Genomic DNA, 20,127 nt, shown 5'->3' with positions numbered 1-20,127 from the left:
GACTTTACTCCCAAGGTATGTGAACTCATCTACCTCTTCCACTTGCTGATTATTGATGATTACTGGTTGGAGGTTGGAAGTGTTCATCTTCATGATCTTTGTTTTTCTCACTTGAATGTTCATCCCAAGTTGCCATGCATATGATGTAAGTCTGTCTGATTTCTCCTGAATGTCACAAAGATGACTCGCTAGCAGACTGATATTGTCAGCAAAAACTAGGTCTTCAAGTGTTGAGTTAAGTGTTCATTGAATACCCCGTTTCTTTTCTGTGACTGTTTCCCTCATAAGCCAATCCATTGCTAAAATAAGGAGAAAAGGTGATAGGATACATTGCTGTTTAACTCCTGTGCATATCCTGAAGCTTTCTGTCAGTTGCTTTCCACAAATCACCTTGCACTGAAAGTCCTTGTACATCATTTGGATGATGTTTACAATTTTTTGGGGGAATCCATATCTTCTTAAAATTTTCTAGAGTTGTTCTCGGTGGATACTGTCAAAAGCTTTTTCTAAGTCCACAAATAGTACATAAAGATTGCTGTTCCACTCTGCATATTGTCTGAGAACTTGTCTTAGTATGAATATATGGTCTATGCAAGATTGACCTTTTCTAAAGCCAGCTTGTTCTTTCTGGATGATATCTTCTACAACCTCTGAGAGCCGATTTAACAAGATGCGACTGAAAACTTTGCTTGTAATTGAGAGGGGTGTAACACCTCTGAATTGTCGCATATACTTAAATCTCCTTTCTTTGGCAGTTTTACAATAAGTCCAGTTTTCCACTCCTCGGGTATTTCTTCACTCTTCCAGATGGTGTTAAAGATTTGACACAGCACACAACACATTTCTCTGCCACCTCCCTTAAGCATTTCTGCACTTATCTCATCTTCTCCGGGTGCTTTTCCTGATTTCATTTTCCTAATGGCTTGCTGGACTTCTTCAACTGTGGGTGGTTCCATGGAGATATCAAGGTCTTCATTACTCTCACAAATCTCAGGGGTTTCTCGAGGTGTTGGTCTATTCAAAACTGCTTCAAAATTTTCTTTCCATCTGGTGGTTATTCCTTTCTCGTTTTTGATAGTATTGCCATCCTTTGCTTTAATAGTGATATCATGCTTGTTTCCATAGTTCCCCTTCATGCACTTGGTTATTTTGTAAAATGTTCTCAAATCCATATTTTTTGCAGCTTCTTCAGCTTTTGAGGCAAGTGTCTCAAAATACTGTTGCTTGTCCTTTCTGCAGCTTCGTTTAACATCCTTGTGATTCTCGGCATATTCAGCAGCAAGTCTCTCCCTCAGGCGACGGGAAGTTGTATTCAGCATTCTTTTCTTGATTTATTTCCTTTTCATTATTTTCATCCAGGTTGTCTCACTAATCCATTCTTCTTTCCATTTCTTTTGGTATCCCAGGATCTCGTTACTAGTCTCCTTCATCACATTATGGATTGTCATGTCCGTATCTTTGCCAAGTATGCTAAATCTGTTTGTAAGTATGAGTGTAAATTTTCTCTGTATCTTGAAGTTTTGAAGTTTCCTGGAATCGAAGCGTCGGCCTCTGCCTGAGCCCTTTCTCGCTTTCCTCAATTTTAGTTTCACTTTTGCTACAAGGAGATGGTGATCGCTGCCAACATCTGCTGGCCTTTTTACCCAAACATTGTTAAGTGATTCCATTTGTTGTTGATAATGATATGGTCAATCTGACTCTCAGTTTTCCCATCTGGGGATTTCCACATGAGTTTATGGATATTTCTATGCTGGAAAATGGTGCCTCCTACTGTAAGACGGTTCATTTCACAAAAGTCACAAAGTCTTTCACCATTGTCATTCAATGGTGAATGGTGAACTCCAACACCATGCCTTCCAATAGTACTTTCACGATTGCTGTTTTTACTCCCAACTCTTGCATTAGGGTCCCCCGTTATAATGAGCACATTGTGTTTCGGGATCTTTTCCACGGCAGCTTGAAGGCTGTTATAAAACTCATCTTTAGTTTCTTCTTCCGCATCCTCAGTAGGTGCATATACCACAGTTATGGACAGTTTAGCGAACTTAGAGTTTAAACGAACATACAGGAGTCTTTCATCGATGGGGTTCCATTCTAATAAGGCCCTCGAGGCATCCTTGTCGCTGAGATGGGAGAGACTGTGCATACAACAACTGTTGCTCGGGTACTTCAACTGTCACAGTTCTATGGGAGAGTGGCAAACAGAAAGCCATTGTTGAAAAAAACTGAGCAGTGTCTCAGCTGGAGTTTGCCAGAAGGAATTTGGGAGATGCTGAAGTCAGCTGGAGGAAGGTTCTATGGTCTGATAAAACTGAAATTGAGCTTCTTGGCCCTCAGATTAAATGCTGTGTTTGGCATAAGCCAAATACAGCAGATCATCAAAAACACACCATCCCTACAGTGAAGCATGGTGGTGGCTGCATCATGCTGTGGGGATGCTTCACTGCAGCAGGTCCTGGAAGGCTTTTGAAGGTAGAAGATTAAATGAAGGCAGCAAAATACAGGGATATCCTGGAGGAAAACCTGATGCAATCTGCAAGAGAACTGACTTGGGAGAAGATTTGTTTTCCAGCAAGACAATGACCCCAAGCATAAAGACAAAGCTACACAGGAATGGCTGAAAAACAACAAGGTTAATGCCCTGGAATGGCTAAGTCAGAGCTATGACCTCAATTCAATTGAGAATTTGTGGCTGGACTTGAAAAGGGCTGTTCGCTCATGATCCTCATGCAATCTGATGACACTTGAGCAGTTTTGTAAAGAAGAATGGGGAAAAATTGCAGTGTCCAGATGTGCAAAGCTAATAGAGACCTATCCACACAGACTCATGGATGTAATTGCTGCCAAAGGTGCATCTCCTAAATACTGATTTAAAGGGGGTAAATAATTATGCAATGAATTATTTTGTGTTTAATAATTGTCATAAATTTAGTCCAATTTGTAGAAATTTGTATTTACTTCAACAGTAAGGAGTCTTTTCTGTTGATTAGTGTCAAAAGAGCCAAATTAAATCCACTGTGATTCAATGTTGTAAAACAATAAAACACAAATTTTTCCAAGGGGGGGTGAATACTTTTTTATAGGAACTGTACATTGGAATTTTCCTCAGCAACACTAATCCCATTTCATGGGTTACCACCCACTGGAGATTCAGATTCATTAGTTTCTTTGTTCTCTATAAATATTCTTAATATATACTTTTTGTTTAATAGGTTTACTAGATGATGCATCTCTCCAAAATTGCATGCTTGTGTCAAAACACTGGCAATATTTGGCAAAGGAGTTGTCTAGAGATCTGTTGGCCCTTCACTGCATTTTTGATGAAGTCTTAAAATTGCAGGTATTGAAACGAGTTTTTGTGTGTGTTTAATTATATTTAATGTTACAATTCCAACAACCTGTTCCTTTTTTTCCTGCTAGACTGCTTAATGTTTTAAAAAGATCCATTTTGTGTTTCATGTAGAGTAAAATGGGTATCCAAGTGGTAATGAAATCCTCCAAGAAAGATTAAAATAACCACTTCTCCCTTTTTGTTCTGTAGTGGCTTAAGGTTGATCTGCAAACAGGTCAACAGACTCTATTCCACTCCCAATAAGACCCTGAACATCTTTTCAAAAGTACAATATTGTGAGCCACATATTTTATTCTGATGGTGATGAAGAACAATTATAGATTTAATCAGGCATTGCATAGTTCTGAATCTCTTGTAAGAAATTGTCGACCAATTGTTAAAAGATATCAATGAATTAAAGAAAAATGCTTTTGCATATTAATTTAAAAAATATATTCTGATCAGTGTAAAAAGATTGTCGGCTGACATGTTAGTGACAATTAGCTCCGCTCCAGTCCTGTCTACCTGCTGTAAATTTCAAAACTGTTCTTGGATCATACGCTGGTTTATAAAAAGAGTGGCAGCGTCTTGTGCATTATGTGCTTCAATTTGAATAAAGAAAATGAAAATCAATCAACCATCTATTATAAAGGAAAATCGTGGACTTGTTTAGACTTCTATAAATTCCATAATTTTCCTTCCGATTCCTCTGTGGATATGGCACTCGATCATGTGCAGTTGCGTTCAGTGTTACGGGTAGATGCCCATTTTATTTATTGGAGGAGCTAAATATTGTTTGTGCAGCCAGGAATGAAAGAGACTGCAATTTCGAGAAACAAGAAATACAAAAATGCTGAAAATACTCAGCTTGTCAGGCAGTATCTGGGGAGACAGAAAGGGAAAACATTTTATCAGATGAGTGATGAGTCGACCTGTGGTGTTTACTCTTTTTCTCTGTCTGCAGATGTTACCTGACATTCTTAATTTTTCGGCACTTTATTTATAATATATGCAACAGTTATTTTACTTGTAATTGGAATTGATTTATTATTGTCACATGTACCAAGATAAAGTGAAAAGCTTGTCTTGGATACTGTTCATACAGATCAAAACATTATACAGTTCATTGAGGTAGAACAAGGTTTAAAAAAATAACAATGCAGAATAAAGTGTAACTACTTCAGAGAAAGTACGATGCAGATAAACAATAAGGTGCAAGTTCATAACGAGATAGATTATGAGGTCAAGAGTCCATTTTGTTGTACCAGGAAACCATTTAATAGTCTTATAACAGTGGGGTGGAAGCCGTCCTTGAGCCTGGTGCTATATTTTTTCTCGGCTTTTGTGTTTATTGTTGAAAAATAACTTTGCAGCTTGTAAGTCGTGGTATCCCTATTGTATCCAGTTGGCAGTGTAAATAGGCCAGCTATGATGAAGGTAAGTAATTTATCAAAATAACTGGGACAGAGGATACCTCTTTGGAATTATGGTACAGTACAATGAGTCATGATGCATTAGTTCAGTTGATTTGGTTACAAAATATTACATCTCAAAATATTACATATTACATTTCGAAAGAGGGAAGCAGACTAGTGGATTACATCATTGTCTATTCTGACAGAGGTTTGAATCCAACACAATTGTGATAGAGTCATCGAGTTACAAAGAGCAGAATGAGCCCCTGTCCCCCACAACATCCATGCTGGTATTTTTATTCATCTGCGTTAATTCCATTTGCCTGTATAACGTCAATTTCCTTGTACTGTATATCCTGAAGAAGGGTCACCACCTGAAACATCGACTGTTTACTCTTTTCCATTGTCGCTGCCTGGCCTGCTCAGTTCCTTCGGCATTTTGTGTGTTTCCTTGTATACCTCAGCTATTTAAGTACCTGTCTAAATATCTTAAATACAGAGATTCGATCTATTCCGACACCAACTCCAGCAGCATGACAGATATCGACCACTTGGCATATAAAAAATTCCCCTCAAATTTTCTTTTAAACCCTTTCCCTTCACTTTAAACTCACGCTGCCTTGTTTTTGATATCCCTATCATAGGAAAAAGATTCCGATCATATATGCTTCTTATAATTTTTTATTCCTCTATCAATTCACTCCAGGGAAAACAGCACCAGCTTATCTGATCTCTCCCCATAACCAAGGTCCTGCAGTACCACCATATACACACTTATGTTTGCTCGTCCTGCTTTATATGATGTGATGGCGCAAATTCATTCTGTAGACCCTCAGCACAAGTTTGCACGAAGACATTGATACACCCTTTCTTCATTCAGAGTATACCCATTCAGATTCAGATTTAGATTCATGTATTTATCACATGTACATCGAAACAGTGAATTGTTTCGTTTTTGTTAACAGCCAACACAATGTAAGGATGTTCTGGGGGCAGTCTGCAAGTGTCTACACATATTCTGGTGCCTACATAGCACACCCACACTTCTCAACAAAACCACACCAGCAAAACAGGCCCCATTCCTTCCTCTCTCCCATCCACCCATGTACTCACACAGTCTTCCTCCTTCAGGAGAGTCCATCTCTGGTCTTCAGCCTCCAGCTTCTAGAGGACTCAAAAACCCTCTGTCTGTGAGTGTACGACTTCCCCGGTTGACTTGCGGTCTTGGGGCTCTGGACATTGGACCTTGGCTTCCAGATTCCTGATCACCTTCAGGCTTTGATCTTCAGTATGGACCCAGGATTCACTGACGACTTTGGATGAGATTCCCGAACTCCAGGCCTCGAACTCTGGAATCGCAGATGGCAGCACCTCAAGCACTAGGCCTCGAACTCTGCTCTCACCAACACTCGTCCCTGGGGGTCACTGACCCTCATACCTACCGCTCGCATGGAACTCTGATCCTGGAACTTGCTGACAACTCGCCGTGAACTACCAACCCTCATCCTCACTTGTCTGCCAGCCCTACCTCACATGTCCATGTCACTCTAACTCCCCTGCATCCCTGTCCCTAAACCCTAACCTGAACCCTAAATGCTTCTCTGTCCCCAAAGCCAGCCCTATGAACTTAAAAAAAAAACTAAATCTAAACCACGACTTTGATGGAGACTGAATCGCAGTGCTATCTAAACCAGAACTCATTTCTTATATTCTGACATTGCTTCACATGAAAGAAAGAAAGGAGCTAAAGACTCCCTAAGCCTTATCTACTGTCCAATATCAATTCCCAAACTCTACATTCAAGCATCCTGCAAATTCATATTCACTGATTATTCTAAGCCCTCTGGAGATTGAGGATGTGAAGTACTTGTAGCCATCAGAATCTGTAGATTGTTTTACATCGGAGTCCTAAATGGCAAACTCCTTATCCTGAGTTCATGACACTGCAGCTTCATCTTGCTTCATCCCCCACCCCTCTGCCCGTTACTTCCTCCACCACCCGACCATTTCAGTTCTACACCATCCAGCCAGGAAAAAATAGCCTCTGAGTTTTGATTCTGCTAAATCCTCTGAATAGGTTTTACACTTGAGTAGATTTCTTTCTCATTTCTCCAAATATGAGACTATTAGTCCGGTCAAACATCCTATTCCTTTATAAACTGGATAAGGAGTGTTTTTTTTGCTATTGTTTGGCAACTTTTAAATTCCTTTCTTTGCTTGGCTTAACACATCTGCCCCAATGACAATAGAAGGTATGTTAAATTCTACAAGAGGAAGCACGTGCCACTCCATGGATTGTCTTTAATTTGATGTATTAATATTGTTTAATTTCTATGTAGACATATCTGGGCCAATTTTCAAAAATATGCAGAAGTTTTTATTCTCTACTTCCATATTGGGCTGTAAAGATAGTTATTTTCTTGTCGTTATATTTTTAAGGAAGTTGAGTAATTAAGGAAGAGTTATGGTAGTAGAAGATGCGGCAAACAGCCTTTGCTTGCCCTTGGAATTCTGTTGATAAAAGGGCGGTGTTTGCGCATATTCTCTTGGAAGAATGAAAGCCCATTGAGCCAGTTCCATTCTTCCCTGGGACTTTTAATATACCTGGTTAGTAGAGACCGGATATTTTACTTAGCAGGATTTCCCAGAATGCACTGACAATACCACTTCCAGTTCTTATTTTAAGAAAGTTGTTTCCTTCATAATAAACTTTTGATATAATTGTCTTTACCATAAAATTAATGAAAGCAATTAGGCAACATCACAAAAAAGAAAACAGTGGAAAGTATAAAGAAAATAATGAATCAGAAAGCGGAAGGTAAAAGAGGACAGAAAATGAGAAAGAGAAAAGGGAATAAACAGGAAACAGACCTAGATATATGCATCAGGCAACTTGAGAATAAAGACGTACGCCTAAACAGGAGAAAGCTGAAGAACATTTCAGACAGCAGAGGACCACAGGTATTTATCTATGAGCTAGTTAGTAAATATATTAATTATCCTATCTTACCTGTACAAAGAGGAAAGTTGTATTTTCCATTTAGCAGAATTGAAGACATTTCACACTTATGTATTCAAATAAAAATCAGAATCGGGTTCATTATCACTGGCATCAGTCATGAAATTTATTAACTTTGTGGCAGCAGTACAATGCAATACATGATAAATGTAGAAAAAAACTGAATTACAGTAAGTGTATATATATATATATATTAAATAGTTAATTAAAATAAGTAGTGCAAAAACAAATTTTAAAAAACTAAAAGAACAAAAAGGAATAAAAATCAGAGAGCAATACAGCACGTTATTTGACACATTGGTCCTATGGTGCTTGTTAGAGAACTAACCAGCTGAGATCTACCATCTAGCACTAACTCCAAAGCTCCGTAGGTCACTGCTCAAGTACATAACCAATTTTTCCAATAAAGCATTGAAGGTCCCTTTCTATCACTCTTTTATGCATTGAGTTCCAAAGTCCAGCCAACTCCTGTGAAAACATTTTTCATATCTCCCTTCTAAACCTTGTACCATTTACTTTAAATCTATACCCTGTGGTTTTTGACCCCAGTAAGAGAAATATTTCCTTTTTCTATATAGTTGTCTTTCTTTTAGCTTGTCCGTAATGTGGTAACCAGAAATAATGCAGTGTTTAACCTGTAATCCAGGAAGTGTAGTAGACAACTCATGTAATCTCTCTGTTCTTTTATTCCTCAATTCATGCAGGAAATGATCGTTTACAGTTTATAACCACTTATTGACCTTTTGTGATACATTTAACAATTTTTGGCATATGCTCAGAAGACCCTCTTGTTCCTCCTCACATTTTAGCATCCTCTCATTTATGTGTATCCCCTTGCCTTGTTGCATTTCCCCTGATGCAGTAAATTGCATTTCCCCAGATTGAATTTCATTTGCCACATTGCAGTCTGACTAACCAGACCATCTATATCCTGATATAGTCTGCTTTCATCTTCATTTTGAAGTTAGCCTTGTGGTTGACAAAATCCTAAAATGGAACAGGGCCAGTTCTTTCCATGCAGTTCATTTTAGAGCAGATTTCAAATCAATCCTCTTCACCATGCCAGTCTGCAATACTTTAAGTATAAGCGATGTGCCGAAAGCTGAATTTGTTCTTTCACAGGTACAAAACTACACTTGGGTTCTGTGGAATCTAAATTATTTGTCATTCTGCTTCTTAAGCCCATCTCCCCTACTGGGCATCGGCCACCAACAGCAGTCTCTATCCTGTGGGGTGGGGTGGGGGGGAGGTAGGTCGATTGGCCCTGTGGCTTCCACTTTCACCACATGACTTCATGTGTCTTCTTGGTGAAGATCTTTCCTCTACAGGGATGAGGTCCTTGGAGCTTCTGCTGGTGTTTCTGTAGCACCGGGATTTGTTACAGGATGGTGTTACTAGCCCCATGCCCAACCTTCCTCCTTTCACAGCTGGATTTAGGACTGTCCATGGCGGAGTTAATTGTTTGTCATGGAACCTATAAAATGATTTCTGTGAAGTGCAAACACATAAGAAGAACATAAGGAATAGGAGCAGGAGTAGGCCATCTGGCCTGTTGAGCCTGCTCCACAATTCAATAAGATCATGGCTGATTTGACCATGGACTCATCTCCACCTAAGTGCCTTTTCCCTATAACCCTTATACCCATACTATACAGAAATCTATCCAACCTTGTCTTAAATTAAAGACTATTTGTCTCATTGAATCAAGTTTCTAATGTCACTACACACGTTGAGCAGAGATGGGAGCCAACTGTGTTAAGCAACTGAATGATACTGAAGATCTGAAATAGAAAGTTCAAAGTCCTACAAAAGAGTGCATACGCGAGTAGAACATTTAATGCTATTAATTTTCTCTGTACTCTTTTGCTACAGCACGAGTACTTTTAATTTTAGTCTAAATAATTATGCTTTGTGCATGGTGCAAATTGGAAACGTTGGTATAAAGCACTCATTAGATCTGAATATATTACTGTATAAACAGCACTAGTACATTGAAAATTGTAAATCTGCCAAAAGGAAAATACATCTTTATTATTTCAGACAAAGTTTTAGACATTAGATACTTTTTGTTTTCTGGAGTTTATTCTTAATTAGTTTTGAAAAAAATTGAAAAATAAGTTAAAAGTTATCCAGTTACAACTGATGTTAATAAACCAAGTCATAATCTCTGTGATGAATGGTGGCTGACTCTTATTGGATATTTTTAATCAGTTAAGTTTAAAAGCAACTGGTTTTGAAGCTGATATATTTGTTTCTGCTACCTGATTAATGAGATTTAGTCTATTTTTGAGATATGACTATCAATCCAAGGTGAAATAATTCCCCATCCTTGAAATGATGAATTTCCAGTACAAGTTTGCACACAAGATTTCACAATAAATAATAAGATAGTAAATTACATGGGAAAATAACACCAAATATAGAACACTACAGTACAAGACCTTTGGCCATGATGTTGTGTCGATACTTCTACCTGTTATTAGATCAATCTAACCTTTCCCTCTCTAGCCCTCCGTTTTTCAATTATTGATGTGCCTATCTAAGAGTCTTAGAAGTCCCTAACATATGTGCCTCTACCATCACCTGGGGCAGGGTATTAGGGATGCAAAATCAAAAAGGGTAGCAAATACAGCACTCAAAGTGTTATATCTCAGTACCCAGAGTATAAGGAATAAGGTGGATAATCTTCTTGCACTATTACGGATTGTCAGGTATGATGTTGTGGCCATCGCTGAATCATGGCTGAAGGATGGTTGTAGTTGGGAGATGAATGTTCAAAGTTACATGTTGTATTGGAGGGATAGGAAGGTAGGCAGAGTGGGTAGCATAGCTGTGCTGGTAGAGAATGGCATCAAATCAGTAGAAAGATGTGACATAGGATCGGAAGAATCCTTGTGAGTTAAGAAACTGCAAAGGTAAAAGGAGCCTGATGGTAGTTATATACAGGCCTCCCAACAGTAGCTGGGATATGGAGCACAGATTACATCGGGGGATAGAAAAGGCATGTCAAAAGGGCAATGTTATCAGTGGCATGGGAGATTTTAACATGCATGTCGATTGGGAAAATCAGGTTGTGAATGGATCTCAAGAGAGTTTGTTGAATGCCTCCGAGATGGCTTTCTAGAGCAGTTTGTCATTGAACCAACTAGGGATTAGCTATACTGGGTTGGGTGTTATGTAATGAACAGGAGCCAATTAGGGAGCTTAAGGTAAAAGAGTCCTTAGGAGCCAGTGATCACAATATGATTGAGTTCAACTTGAAATTTGACAGGGAGAAATTAAAGTCTGACATAGCAGTATTTCAGTGGAGTAAAGGAAATTACAGTGATATGAGAGAGGAGTTGGCCAAAGTAACCTGGAAGGAGCTGCTGGCAGGGATGACAGCAGAGCAGCAATGGCGTGCGTTTCTGGGAAAAATGAGGAAGATGCAGGATGTGTATTCCAAAAATGAAGAAATAATCAAATGGCAAAATAGTACAACCTTGGCAGACAAGGGAAGTCAAAGCTAATGTAAAACAAAAGAGGGGGCATACAACAAAGCAAATGTTAGTCGGAAGATAGAGGATTGGGAAGCTTTTAAAAACCTACAGAGAGCAACTAAAAGTGTCATTAGGAGGGAAAAGATGAAATATGAAAGCAAGCTAGCAAACAATGTCAAAGTGGATAGTAAAAGCTTTTTCAAGTATGTATAAAAAAAGAAAGATGAGAGTGGATATAAGACCACTAGAAAACGAGGATGGAGAAATAATAATGGGGACAAGGAGACGGCAGATGAACTAAATGAGTATTTTGCATCAGTTGTCACGTGGAAGACATTAGCAGTATGCCTGATGTTGTAGTGTGTGAAGGAGGAGAAGTGGGTGCAGTTACCATTACAAGAGAGAAGGTGCTCAAAAAGCTGAAAGACCTAAGGGTACATTAGCCACCCGGGCTAGATGAACTGCACCCTAGGAAGAGGTAGTGTTAGAGATAGTGGAGGCATTAACAATGATCTTTCAAAAATTATTGGGCTCTGGCATGGTACCAGGGGACTGGAAAGTTGCAAATGTCACTCCACTCTTTAAGAAAGGAGAAAGGCAGCAGAAAGGCAATTATAGACCAGTTAGCCTGACCCCAGTGGTTGGGAAGATGTTGGGGTCAATTATTAAGGATGAGGTTATGGAGTACTTGGTGACACAGGACAAGATGGGATAAAGTCAGCATGGTTTCCTTAAGGGAAAATCTCTGATGAACCTGTTGGAATTCTTTGAGGAGATTACAAGTAGGATAGATAAAGGGGACGTAGTGGATGTTGTGTATTTGGACTTTCAAAAGGTGACACAAGTTAAGAGCCCATGTTATTTCAGGACAGTTACTAACATGGTTAGAGATTGGCTAATTGGTAGGAGGCAGTGAGTGGGAATAAAAGGATCCTTTTCTGGTTGGCTGCCGGTGACTAGTGGTGTTCCACAGAAGATGATGTTGGGACCACTTCTTTTTATGCTGTATAGCAATGATTTAGATGGTGGAATAGATGACTTTGTTGCCAAGTTTGCAGATGATACAAAGATTGTTGGAAGGGCAGGTAGAGTTGAGGAAACAGGATGGCTGCAGAAGGACTTAGACAGAATAGGAGAATGGGCAAGAAAGTAGCAAGTTAAATACAATGTTGGAAAATGCATGGTCATGCACTTTGGTGGTAGAAGTAACTGTGTAGACTATTTTCCAAATGGGAAGAAAATCCAAAAATCTGAAATGCAAAGGGAATTGGGAATGCATGTGGAGAATACCCTAAGGTTAACTTGCAGGCTGAGTCGATGATGAGGAAGGCAAATGTAATGTCAGCATTCATTTCAAGAGGTCTTGAATACAAGAGCAGGGATGTGATGCTGAGGCTTTATAAGGTACTGGCGAGCCTGCACCTTGAGTATTGTGAACAGTTTTGGGGCTCCTCATTTAAGAAAAGATGTGCTGGTATTGGGGAGGGTCCAGAGGTGGTTCACAAAGTTGATTCTGATAATGAAAGGGTCATCATACGAGGAACGTTTGATGGCTCTGGGTCTGTACTCGCTGGAATTTAGAAGGATGAGGGGGGGATCTCATTGAAACCTTTCGAATGTTAAAAAGGCCTAGACAGAGTAGATGTGGAAAGGATGCTTCCCATGGGGTGGGGTGGGGGTGGGGAGTCTAGGACAAGAGGGCACAGCCTCGGGATAGAGGGGCATCCATTTATAGCAGAGATGTGGAGAAATTCCTTTAGCCAGAGGGTGGTGAATTTGTGGAATTTGTTACCACAGGCAGCTGTGGAGGCCAGGTCATTGGGTGTATTTAGGGCAGAGATTGATAGGTTCTTGATTGGACATGGTATCAAAGGTTACATGTAGAAGGCTGGGGAGTGGGGCTGAGGAGGGAGAAGAAAGAATGATTGAATGGCAGAGCAGACTTGATGGTTTATGGCATTCCATGCACACAACTCATAGTGTAAAAAAATTACCTCTGACATATCCTCTATACGTTCCTTCAATCACCTTAAAATAATGCCCCCTTGTCTTAGCCACTTCTGCCCTGGGAAAATGTATCTGGCTAACCATTGAATCTATGCCTCTTATTATCTTGTACACCTCTATCAAGTTATCTCTTATTGTCCCTTACTCCAAAAAGAAAAGCCCCAGCTAGCTCAGCCTATCTTCATAAGACATGCTCTCTAATCCAGGAAACATCCTGGTAAATCTCCTCTGTACCATCTCTAAAGCCTCCACATGCTTCCTATAATCAGGCAACCAGAACTAAACAGACTATTCCAAGTGTGGTCTAACTAGGGTTTTATGAAGTTGCAACGTTACCGTGCAGCTCTTGAACTCAATCCCCTGAATGATAAGTGCCAAAACACCATATACATTCTTAACAACCCCATCAACTTGCGTGGCAACTTCGAGGGATCTATGGACGTAGGCCCATGTTCCCTCTTCTGTTCCTCCACACTGCTAAGAAACTTACCATTAACGCTGTATTCTGCCTTCAAATTCGACCTTCCAAAGTGACTCACTTCACTTTTTTACAGGTTGAACTCCATCTGCCAATTTCCAGCCTAGCTCTGAATCTTGTCAATGTCCTGTTATAACTTATGACAACCTTCTACACTGCCCACAACTCCACCAAACTTCATGTCATCTGCGATCTTACTAACTTCCACTTCCTCATCCAAGTCATTTACAAAATTGCAAAGAGCTGGGGTCCCAGAACAGATCCCTGCACAATACAACTGGTCATTGACCTCCAGGCAGAAATGCCCATGTAGAATCACCCTCTTATTTCTATGGGCAATCCCATTTTGAATCCACACAGCCAAGTTTCTCTGGATCCCATGCCTCTTGACTTTCTAAATGAGCCTAGAATGGGGAACCTTATCAAACACCTTTCTAAAATCCATATAGACCACATCCACTGCTCTACCTTCAGCAATATGCTTTGTCACATCCACAAGGAATTCAATTAGACTTGTGACGCATGACCTGGCACTCACAAAGCCATGCTGAACATCCCTAAGCAGGCTAAGTTTCCCCAAATGCTTGTAAAGTAACGTAACTCCATGCAGCTCAAATATTTAATTAAAATGTCAAAAATACACAATAATATATTTACAAATTACATGATAATAGTTGTATTTTTGTGATAGAGATATGGCGTTGTTTTGGAAAGTTTCATTGTGACTTGCTAGCATACATACATTATTAAACTAGTACTGTACATAAAAATAGTTTATTTTAAAAAAAACCAAAAGATTATGATATAATACTGCTATATTCAAATTGTACTTTATGTTAATGTTTTTAATTCTGTCTATTTTCATGATAATTTTAGCCTATTATTTTTAAATTATGATAAATCTTTATAAATATTATGCTTCGAGTGATTTAATTTTATAGCCATATAAGCCAACCACTAATATAAGCCATCAATGTGTTTTCAAGGGAGTATAATCATGAAACATGACATGAAAAATTAAGGTAACATATAAAAATAAAAATTAGGATCACTTAATGCCTATTGTAATATTGCATTTGAGCTTAGTGGAGAACTGAATTTGATGTACTGTGAATGAAAACTTCACTGATTTGTTGGCACGTTGTAGTATGATGTGAGATTTTGTTCATTGTCACATTTGAAGACCATGGAGCGGCTGATAATACAGAATCTGAGGCCACAAACCAGGCACGCCCAGGATCCGCTTCAGTTTGCGTATAAGGAGAAGGTGGGAGTGGAGGATGCTATCACGTATTTGCTGCACAAATCACTCTCTCACCTAGATGGGGTCAGTTGTGCTGTGAGGATTACATTCCTTGACTTCTCTAGTGCCTTTAACACCATCCAGCCCAAGATCTTAAAGCACAAACTAACGGAGATGGGAGTAGACTCTCACATGGTGGATTGGATAGTGGACTACTTGACAGATAGACCTCAGTATGTGCGGTTGGGAGACTGTAGGTCTGACACGGTGGTCAGCAGCACAGGAGCGCCGCAGGGAACCGTACTCTCTCCGGTACTGTTCACCCTGTACACATCAGACTTCCAATATAACTCGGAGTCCTGCCATGTGCAGAAGTTCGCTGATGACACTGCCATAGTGGGGTGTGTCAGGAATGGACAGGAGGAGGAGTATAGGAAACTGATACAGGACTTTGTGATGTGGTGCAACTCAAACTACCTGCGTCTCAATATCACCAAGACCAAGGAGATGGTGGTGGACTTTAGGAGATCTAGGCCTCATATGGAGCCAGTGATCATTAATGGAGAATGTGTGGAGCAGGTTAAGACCTACAAGTATCTGGGAGTACAGTTAGCCGAGAAGCTAGACTGGACTGCCAACACAGATGCCTTGTGCAGGAAGGCACAGAGTCGACTGTACTTCCTTAGAAGGTTGGCGTCATTCAATGTCTGCAGTGAGATGCTGAAGATGTTCTATAGGTCAGTTGTTGAGAGCGCCCTCTTCTTTGTGGTGGCGTGTTGGGGAGGAAGCATTAAGAAGAGGGACGCCTCACATCTTAATAAGCTGGTAAGGAAGGCGGGCTCTGTCGTGGGCAAAGTACTGGAGAGTTTAACATCGGTAGCTGAGCGAAGGGCGCTGAGTAGGCTACGGTCAATTATGGAAAACTCTGAACATCCTCTACATAGCACCATCCAGAGACAGAGAAGCAGTTTCAGCGACAGGTTACTGTCGATGCAATGCTCCTCAGACAGGATGAAGAGGTCAATACTCCCCAATGCCATTAGGCTTTACAATTCAACTGCCAGGACTTAAGAACTTTTTTTTTAAAGCTATTATTAATGCTTTTTGAGTTAGTGATTTAGATGCATTTCATATTATTACTGAGTTAAGTATTGTATGTAATTAGCTTTTGCTACAACAAGTGTATGGGACATTGGAAAAAATGTTGAATTTCCCCATGGGGATGAATAAAGTATCTATCTATCTATCTATCTATCTATCTATCTATCTATCTATCTATCTATCATTTACGAGTTTCTCCCTTTAGCTGCACAATTTGCAGAGAACATTGCCTGGGAACTGAATAGCTTCTTATACTACGTGAAAATATTAGGGGTTACATACACTGAGCTTGTACTTTATAAGTTTCTAGTCATTAGTGGCCATATCACCATGGACTATATTGTGGAGTGAGGAAAAATGAAACATAACATAGTTTATTGCGCAAATTATCAATGAAAAAAATGCTTAATTTGCAACATATATGAAATGATGAAAAAAATCAGTGGTTAAGGGAAAAAAGGCATTTTTTCTATAATATTTACTTTTTTAGGTGCTGTCAATAAGATATATTCCTCATTGTGTATTTACTTTTCAGGAAATTGTACCTCAGAATGTAAGTGCGGTATATGCAAAAATTTGTTACGTTCCAGTGCCAAGAGTAGATGAAAATGGGCTCACCATACCAATGAAGAATTTTGATAAAATGGTATGTATAAAAAACAGAGTACCATGTCTGTGTATTTATATTGTAAATATATAAGTTTATGAGTGGATTGTAGTGTGGAGACTGAGAGGATGTTTCCTTTTGTGGGAGAATCTAGAGATGAAGAGAAAAATTTTACTGAGAGGAAAATCTTTGAAGTTTTATTTATTTCAGGGATATCTGTAAGAGTTCTTTTTTATTTGCACAGTTTGCCTTCTTTTGCATATTGGTTGTTTGTCCATCCTTGTTAGTCCAGGATTCCGATTGACTTGACAGCTAAATTAATCACTGCTCTCCCATTATTTGTCTCCTGGACTGCTGGAATAATCTGCCACATACTGAATCCTAGTAGACAAAACCATGATGGCAGCGATCTCAGATTCTGCAAGCCTCTGAGCTTCCGCTGTAGTCATTAGGTGCTGGGTGATTGATGTTTGTGTTACATTGGAATGAGATATTGTCCCTTGGATGCTGGATTGCTAATGTGCTAACGGAGTTTCCTATCCATCCATGTTGTAAGATCTGGATGTTCAATTCAAGGTTGGTGTTGGATACATCCCAGCTTCCTACTATTAAACACAGGCTCTCTGACAGGCCCTGTCAATGTCCCAAGGATTTCATTGCAGACTTCTCCCACTTAAGTGCTGATCCAAGTCCTCCGGTGAGATGATAAAAGTTGTGAACTTCTTTGGTTGCAAATCACTTATGTTTAGGAGTCCGCCTATGGATTCCGCTTCTAAACTACCCAAATTATAGATTGTGTCTGTATCAGAGCTGCTGGCTGGAACTGATGCTTCTTCATATTGCCTATCCTGTTCTTGGGTATCTGACTGAGCAGAGAAGAATGAGGTTGGTTAGAGGTGTACATGACATTACTAGATAGGATAAATAGAGAATCTGATGGATTTGGAGCAGGAGGTGGAGATATGAAATGGAGGACAAACCATGTAAATGGAAAGTAAGGAAAATCTCAATACAGAGTGGTAATAATCTGGAACTCAATGTATTTGGAGTAGTAGACACAACACTTTGTCAGTGTTTTCAGGAGGGAATTGGAGAAGCATTTAAGAGAGAATAGCTTAAATGCTTTAAACAACCATACATTTAATTCTGACCTCCACCTGGTAACAGGGAATAATATACATTTTTTCAGATATCAAAAATATATTTCAATGAATATAATAAATTAATTCATTAATAAAATTGCATTTTAATCTAACCATTTTTTGTTCTTTCCATTTCAATGCATCAAACATTGCAATCAGCTTGGAAAACTACTTACTTACTACCCATTACGCCACTGGTATTTGGGGTAACAATGAAGGTCCTCCATCTCAAGTGGTGTTCAGGGCTTCCTTCATCACGTCAGTTGCTTCCTCTTAATTTTCACTACTGGCAGTTATGCAAGTCCCGAATGGAGACGCAGGAATACCATCGCACTCAGATGTAGAAGGATTCTTTATTGCTGTTTCCCTAGCATTTTTGTTTTACCAGTCAGGGTTGTTAGCCCGGAGCTGAACCCCTGAACCTGGAGGACCAGTGGACCACTCTTAGTCTGGCCTCTACCCTTTGACCTGTTTGGCAGGGTGACCCTACCAAGAGTCAAAGCATAAAGCCCGTTCTCCAGCCAACATAGCTTTTTGGTCATTGAGGTACACAAGCCTACATACCACGACAAGGTTGTGGTTCTTTTGGAGAAGGAAAACTAACAGACTGTATATTCCCCTTAATCTACATATAACCAACCTGTCTTTGATGATTGGATATGTAGTTCCAATCCCTGCAAAAAGGTCACCATCTAGTGGCAAGACAAAGCAATAATTTACTATTAGATTCAAAGCCGAGGCATGAACTGGATAATAATTGGTCCAGAATTTTCATAAAAAATGCTGGCATTTCCACATAGGACCTGAATCAGGAAGTTCACAAGTCTATGCAAATGTGGCATTGTCAAAGTACTTGAGAGGTGCTCAAAGGCAATTTCACAATCCTATTTCGTCTCCAGATGCAAAGTGCCAACTTCACTGGGCAATATGCCTGTTGACCTTGGTTAGGTTTAATGCTTCCTATTCATTTCAAAGGTGAGGAACAGCGATGAAGAAGAAACAAGTTTCAGCCCTTTCTTCCAGTCTCCACATTTTCAGTAATTTAATAATAATTCTGAAGGACCATGTGAGAAATGGGAACATGAGAAAATCTGTAGATGCTGGAAATTCCACCAGCATCTTGTGTGTGTTGCTTGAGAAATGGGATGCTTGTTTCTGTCTCTATACATCTGATTGCTTTTCCATTGGTCAACACGGAGATCCTCTGAGCAACAAGCAGAGCTACAACAATTTCTATTTGCGTAGCAATTTTAATGGCTTTGAAAAATTGAGAGAACTCCCAGCAATAAATATTGTAAGCAGAACTCGGTGGGTTTACAGTATCTGGAAGTGCTGTGCATTTTACAACTGCAGCTGTGATTTCACCCCTCCCTACAAAGTTTCTGACCACTGTAATCTTTTGTGATGAATCCTGCTGTGCATTGGAAACTTGGGGGATAATGGGGGTCAAATCATTTCTAGCTGTTTTCCAGTGCTAATTGGTCATTAGTTGGACTCACCTCCATACATTCAGTTTCACAAGTTTAATATATCTTTCGAATGAAGTATTTTGGGTATCCTTTGAAGGTGTAAAACTTTTAATTATCATGTTTGTATTGTTCCTTTTCGTGCCTTGTGGCACATCTGGTGCCATTTTTCCTGTTTCTGTAGCATTTGACTTTTTTTTTAAACGAGGACGAGTTGCTAGCTCAATGCTCAACTAGCACAGATGGAAAGCGAGCAAAGAGTGTGAACTCAGCACCATTCATCTCGAAGTCTGAGGCTGATGCCATCATACGTGACGTTTTGTATGCTTATAGTCTAACTAATTCATAAGGAGATCATAAACTCTATGAAAGAAAAAAAAAAGTCTCTTGGCACTTGCTATGCACTTGGGAACAATAAATTAGATGTCAAAGTTCAAAATAAATTTATTATCAAAGTACATATATGTCACTATATACAACCCCGAGATTCATTTTCTTGTGGGTGTACTCAATAAATCCGTAACAGAATAATAACTATAACAGAATCAATGAAATACTGCTCTAACTTGGGCATTCAACCAGTGTACAAAAGGACAAAAACTGTGCAAGTACAAAAAGAAAGAAATAATATTAACAAATAAATGGCAAAAAATATCGAGAACATGAGATCAAGATTCCTTGAAAATGAGTCCATTGGTTGTGGGAACATTTCAATGATGGAGTGAAGTTGAGTGAAGTTATCCCCTTTGGTACAAGAGCCTGACGATTGACAGCTAATAACTATACTTAAACCTGGTGGTGTGAGTCCTGAGTCTTCTTTCTGATGGCAGTAGCGAGGA

The 20,127-nt window shown here is 39.4% G+C and overlaps 1 protein-coding gene across 1 annotated transcript in view; it reads left to right on the top strand.

Moving 5' to 3' along the window:
- The window catches only part of fbxw10 (F-box and WD repeat domain containing 10), a 71,278-nt gene that overhangs the window by 24,499 nt on the left and 26,652 nt on the right, over nucleotides 1–20,127 (top strand). The window contains exons 4-5 of the mRNA XM_073026626.1: nucleotides 3,213–3,340; nucleotides 16,609–16,719. Coding sequence (XP_072882727.1) covers nucleotides 3,213–3,340; nucleotides 16,609–16,719 — 239 coding nt within the window. The remainder of the gene's footprint in view (nucleotides 1–3,212; nucleotides 3,341–16,608; nucleotides 16,720–20,127) is intronic.

The sequence above is a fragment of the Hemitrygon akajei genome, chromosome 22 (genome assembly GCF_048418815.1).
Source record: "Hemitrygon akajei chromosome 22, sHemAka1.3, whole genome shotgun sequence".
Classification (NCBI taxonomy): domain Eukaryota; kingdom Metazoa; phylum Chordata; class Chondrichthyes; order Myliobatiformes; family Dasyatidae; genus Hemitrygon; species Hemitrygon akajei.
Note: the sequence above shows the minus strand (reverse complement) of the source record. Positions and strands in the feature narration are given on the sequence as shown.